The sequence below is a fragment of the Caretta caretta genome, chromosome 9 (assembly GCF_965140235.1).
Source record: "Caretta caretta isolate rCarCar2 chromosome 9, rCarCar1.hap1, whole genome shotgun sequence".
NCBI lineage: Eukaryota > Metazoa > Chordata > Testudines > Cheloniidae > Caretta > Caretta caretta.
Window position 1 is genome coordinate 51,853,863 of NC_134214.1, and position 6,053 is coordinate 51,859,915.

The 6,053-nt window shown below is 44.5% G+C and overlaps 1 protein-coding gene across 1 annotated transcript; it reads right to left on the bottom strand.

The window, feature by feature from the left end:
- Positions 1 to 37: 37 nt before the first annotated feature.
- A4GNT (alpha-1,4-N-acetylglucosaminyltransferase) lies at positions 38 to 5,735 on the bottom strand. The gene is made up of 3 exons (XM_048864291.2): positions 5,671 to 5,735; positions 2,165 to 2,601; positions 38 to 965 (listed from the first exon to the last, which is right to left on the bottom strand). Exons 2-3 carry the CDS (start codon positions 2,573 to 2,575, stop codon positions 369 to 371), a joined length of 1,008 nt encoding a protein of 335 aa, XP_048720248.2. The 5' UTR covers positions 2,576 to 2,601; positions 5,671 to 5,735; the 3' UTR covers positions 38 to 368.
- Between the last annotated feature and the right edge of the window lie 318 nt (positions 5,736 to 6,053).

Genomic DNA, 6,053 nt, shown 5'->3' on the forward strand with positions numbered 1-6,053 from the left:
GAGAGGGATAGCTCAAGGGTTTGAGTATTGGCCTGCTAAACCCAGGGTTGTAAGTTCAATTCTTGAGGGGGCCATTTAGGGATCTCGGGCAAAAACTGGGGATTGGTCCTACTTTGAGTAGGGGGTTGGACTAGGTGACCTTCTGAGGTCCCTTCCAACCCTGATATTCTATGATTTCATTAGGTCCTAGGGAAACTTGGGAGAAGAGGTGGTTTCTGAGAGACTTTCCTACGAAGTGGTCTGCAGACAGAAAATGGCTGAGTCACTGACTAAGAGGAGGTACACATTGTGCAGTTTATTTTAGTCACAGGACTATCAGGGCTGGAAAGGACACCTCGTTTGGCTAGATCTAGTCATTCAGTCTTATTTCATTGCATATGACCACTGCCTTCTGTGCCTTGAATAAGGGCCTTATAAGTGGTGGGGCAGTATGTTTTGTACAGATTTTCCACTAACGTGTTACTTCCTGCAACCACAGTCTTGTGTTCCTTGTTCATGAAGTTCCACAGGTGCAAAGCATAGGAGTTGTTGAAGTCAGGGCTTCTCTTCCAAACCTTGTAGTACTGCCTCCATGCTGGGTAAGGGATGGGGTAGAAACGCTGAGGATGTAAGAAGGAAATGTTCTGACAGCTCTGATCCTCCACATTATGGAAATTGGTCAGGTTACACAAGGCTTGCAGCCTTCTCGTCATTAAGAGGGGTCCTTGGTTTCCCCAAATGCGTCCATTGTAGTTTCGAACAAAATCTTTCATGCAATCCCAAATGAACCAGTGATGGTGAGGAAAGCCAAAAATCCCACTGCTGGAGACCTGGGAAGCCTCGGCTGCCAGGAAGTTTGTCACTGGAATAGGCCTGATGGAGATGACATCTGTGTCCATGTAGGTCCCACCGTATTTCCAGATGAGTGCAAGTCTGCTGGCATCAGAGCTGACATGAACCCAGTGTTTTTCCTGGATTGCATTTACCTGCAGAGTTGGAAAGGGATCATAGAGATGCAATTGACTCCACTTCAAAACACCTGATCCCATTAGCTATATATTCTATAAAACTCTTAACAGTATCTATCCTTACTTTAATCCCTTTAAAATTAATGGCTGTTTCTCTTTTTCAGTTATGAAACTTTTCTAGAAAAAGGCAAGAGCAGATGTAGGTTTTGTTCAATGTGATTCTACAGGTGTTTCCAAGGTGCAGTAAACTCCAAGGAAATATGCAACATTTATGAAATAATGAGAATATGAATTATGAACTAATTTCCACAAAAACAACCTCCCCCATCTCAATTTACACACACTGTCTGATACCAAGCCCGTGGGATTCAATTGAAAGATTCTCATTGATTTCAGTGAGCTTTGGAATAGGCCCCTCCTGGCAATCTCTAAAGAGGATAAAAAGTGAGAGAAATTCAGGCCTTGGGTTATGCTGGTGCACGGAGGGCTGGTGTACCAGTATAGCAGCCAGGTCCCTGTTTATTCTCCAGACTCTCCACTTCCATTTAAAAATAATGGAAATAATGACGTCCTTAGCTATAATGGTTGTCAATCGACCCATGGAAACATGAAACAAGTGCAGAATAATGCAGTGAAGTCTACCTGAGTTTTCAGACAGGACTCAAAGGACTCAGAACAAGAACTCAAAGGGGTGTGAACTCCCTGAACAACAGTTCTGAGAGGCCTGGTTGGAACTTGGAAGAGCATCACTGCCTTTTTTCCCCCCCCAAAATTGATCTCTGAATGACCCTCTCACTTCTAGAGCTTGTCCCCAGACATTTTCATTGCTGGGTCTGACACCTTTAACAAGCACTGAAATCATTTTCACAAACCTTAAAAGCTCACTTTAAATTCACGCTGACTGAAATTTTTCAAATACAACCTTTTTTATCAATACATTGCCTTTTTTGAAAAAAAAATGGTGATTAACCATATTTTATCAAAATGGTTAATCAAAATTATTGAAATGTTCCATTTACCACACCTCCTGTCATCAGGAAATGGTAAATGTCCATAACAATTTCAATAAATATTTTGACTAACGCATGGCAAACTGTCATGAACAAGGGGTTGATATTGGGTGCAACAAAATGACAACAGCTTCAAAAAAAGTGCAAAAATGTTTTCATTTTCCACCACCTCTACTTTAAATCTTGTTCAAAAACATTTCCTCTCACCTTGTGATACCATGGCAGCAGAGGTGTCTCCTGGAACAAAGTTTCCATCTGGAAAGGAAAAATGAAGACATTCTTCATAGCAGATAAAAGTGAGAAGGCTGTGTAAGTGGAATTTGAATCCAGCCATGTGCTATTGTTCAGCCCTTTCATGAAGAAAACAACAGGTCTGTCACGGTAGATCCTGGCAGCAGACTCCACAGAACATGAAACCAGTGGAGGAGGCTCAAGGCGATCTGTGGTCTCCACAAAGATGATGCTTCTGCTCTGGCTCACAACATCCTCTTGCATCAGGAATTGCTCAGCAATAGGCATGCATGAGAAGATGCAGCCAGACCTCAGGGAGAGTTTATAGAACAGGGCAAAGACAAAGACAAAAAGGAACCAGAGTACTATTTGGATCTCCTTCAACATTCTTGCTTTTCCTTGGACATCTGAATCTTAATAAAAAAGAAAGAAAGTCAATGTCTGTGGTTCATTGTTTATCACTGGGAGAAAAAACGTGACAGGATAGGATTTCAAAAATTACTACTACCTTGGATTATTTCTTATGAGATTGAGAGCATATTACAAAACTGGGGACTCAAGAGTTAAACTAAATCACATACCTGAGTTGGCATAAGCCTTGGACTCACGCTGCAGTTTATGAAAATGACTTGTTAACCGTCTATGGCAGTGGTTCCCAAACTTGTTCCGCTGCTTGTGCGGGGAAAGCCCCTGGAGGGCTGGGCCAGTTTGTTTACCTGCTGGGTCCACAAGTTCGGCCTATCGCAGCTCCCTGTGGCCGCGGTTCACTGCTCCAGGCCAATGGGAGCTGCTGGAAGCAGTGGCGAGTACATCCCTCTGTCCGCGCTGCTTCCAGCAGCTCCCATTGGCCTGGAGCAGCGAACCGCGGCCACTGGGAGCTGCGATCAGCTGAACCTGCAGAAGCAGCAGGTAAACAAACCGACCTGGCCCGCCAGGGGCTTTCTCCGCACAAGCGGTGGAACAAGTTTGGGAACCACTGGTCTATGGGTTGGAGCCCTGAAATTTGCAGTCCTCAAACCAAAGATGTTCTCTACTGATCTTAATGGAATTCAGTGCACGAAAAGGGCCCTAGGTCATAACAGGAAGGAGAAACTGCCTGGACTCTAGTTGAGTGGCATGCTGCACACAAGCAAGCAAGGGACCCTCCTGAGCTAAGGTGGTGGGTGTTTGAAGAAGACCCAGTTAAAGGCACCGATGAACAACCTTCTCTCTTGTCTTAGGTGTTCCATATAAAGGAGCAGAAGAATCAGTCACACCTTTCAGATTATATGAAATCCCAAAAGAAGTGGGTAGTGTATTTTTGTATGTATATTCTCACTGCAGGGCATTGGTAATATTAGAAGAAGCCCAGTCTACTTGGCTGTGCAGTCCCTGTGGAAGCCAAGTTATTATCCATTAGTCTGTTTTCTTTTGGCTGCATGAAGTGAAAAATAAATGCATAGGCCAAATTAGGCATTCCTGCACAACCCAGTAGATCAGAAGTTGCTGCATAAGAGGCAGAATTTGGCCCTATATCTGGACTGGACTGTTTCAGGTGCGTTCACTCTGGGTGTGCCGCTTGATTGCATGTTACCAGTGCATATCCATTATAGTCAGATCTGCCAATACTCATTAGCCAGCCTGAGGTTTTGAACAGCAGCCTCAGTACCTAAGGGGGCCACTTGTTTTATGTTTAGGATAAGGCTGCAAGAAAGAAAGTGATACATACCTGGGCTCCCATTCCAGTGTATGGCATGGGGGTGATTGTTTGACAGTTGTGGATTTGAGGTGTCTGAAGGGGAAATCTGTAGTAACCATCTATAATACTCGCCAAGCCTGCGAGTAAACTGAATAAATTGTACTTCTAGTAAAGTTAGGAGATACACCCACATTTCTTTGTCTGGTAATTTGTTTTATTAACTAATTAAACAGATCAGAATATAGACAAAGTACCATGTACTGCACACCAATCATCAGACACAGATGAACATGATATGTTGGGGAAGAGTCAACATGGCTCTTTGTAAAGGGAAATCATGCCTCACTGATCTATTAGAATTCTTTGAGGGGGTCAACAAGCATGTGGACAAGGGTGATCCAGTTGATATTGCATACCTGGGCTTTCAGAAAGTCTGTGACAAGGTCCCTCACCAAAAGTTCTTAAATAAAGTGAGCAATTGTGGGATAAGAGGGAAAGTCTTCTCATGGATCAGTACTTTGTTAAAAGATAGGAAACAAAGGGTAGGAATAAGTGACCAGTTTTCACAGTGGAGGGAAGTAAATATCAGGGACCCCCTGAAGGATCAGTACTGAGACTGGTGCTATTCAACATATTCATAAGTGATCTGGAAAAGGGGGTAAACAATGAGGTGGCAAAGTTTGCAAATGATACAAAATCAAGATAGTTAGTCCAAAGCGGACTGTGAAATGTTCACAGGGATCTCACAAAATTGGGTGACTGGGCAAGAAAACGGCAGATGAAATTCAGTGTTGATAAATGTGTTGCCAGCACCCAGTGCCAAGAGGCAAAACAACAGCAGGGGTTCATTACCCAGTGTGCTTCACTCAATAATCACAATGGGGTGGAGAAGCAGAAAAGTTTATTTGCAGCTGCAAACAAGGTACAGGGAGAATAGAATCTCAAATCCTGCACTACCTCATATGGTTTAGTCCAATTATTCTGTCTGACAGCTGCATGACTGAGTCCACACAGTAGCAACTCCTTATAGGAGGTGAGGTGGGTCATAGCCTGATTGTCATTTGGGTCCCACCTAGGATCCTTTATAGGAACCTGATCATCTGGGGTTGGGATATTGTTATGGTCCTGGTCATATCGCCTCTTTGCTTCCTCCCTTGCTTTAGCTATGACCTGTTCTCGTTCAACCTCAGTCAATAATGTTCGCAGAAGGACATTACAATCATCCCAGTCTGGCTTGTAGCTGCTAAGACATCCCTCAAAAACTGATACAAACTTGCTTGGGTTGATAGAAAATTCTCCAGCCTGTGCTTTGAAAGCGGCCAGGTCCATAGGATTAAAAGGTGCATGAGTATTGACCTGCATGGTAAGGGCTGGTCTACCTTCCGCTGCATTTCGAGCAATTTTAGTCTTGGTAAGTAACGGGTATAGTCCAGCAAATGGAGCTCGAACCTCACTATGAGCTTCACTAGGAATCTTACTCTGAGCCTCGCTCTGTGTGGCTGTAGGGGTCGAAGGGGACACCGGATCTGCCATTACATTTGGGGTGGGGGTCCGGGGACTGACATTAATTGCTACCGGGCCAATCTGGGTTAAATTACAGTGTTGTAAAATATCAGTACAAGACCACAAGGTCATAAACAAGTAAGCATATGAATGCTCATTCCACTTCCCCATTCGCTGACAGAACAGGAGTAACTGGAGGATTGTATTATGATTTAGTGATCCTCTGGGAGGCCACTGTTCCTGGTCCTCTAATTGGTACTGAGGCCAGTCAGCTGTACAAAATCACTTCAATTGTTCCTACCTTATCCAAGGGAGCAGTTCCCCACTGTCGCCCGCAGCTGCTTCTCCACTATGTGAGTGCGTTGCACCATCGTGCCCTCCGGGGTTGATCAAACTGCATCTCCTCCAAGGCCCCCGATGAACTCACTGGTGCGTGCTGTGCGTTGGTTGTCGCTGCAATCCTCGACCTCCAGAAGAGATCCAGGCAAGGCTAAATAGCAGCCTCGTCGCCCCACGTTGGACGCCAAAAGCTGTTGCCGACTCCCAGTCCCAAGAGGCAAAACAACAGCAGGGGTTCATTACCCGGTGTTCTTCACTCAATAATCACAATGGGGTGGAGAAGCAGAAAAGTTTATTTGCAGCTGCAAACAAGGTACAGGGAGAATAGAATCTCAAATCCTGCAC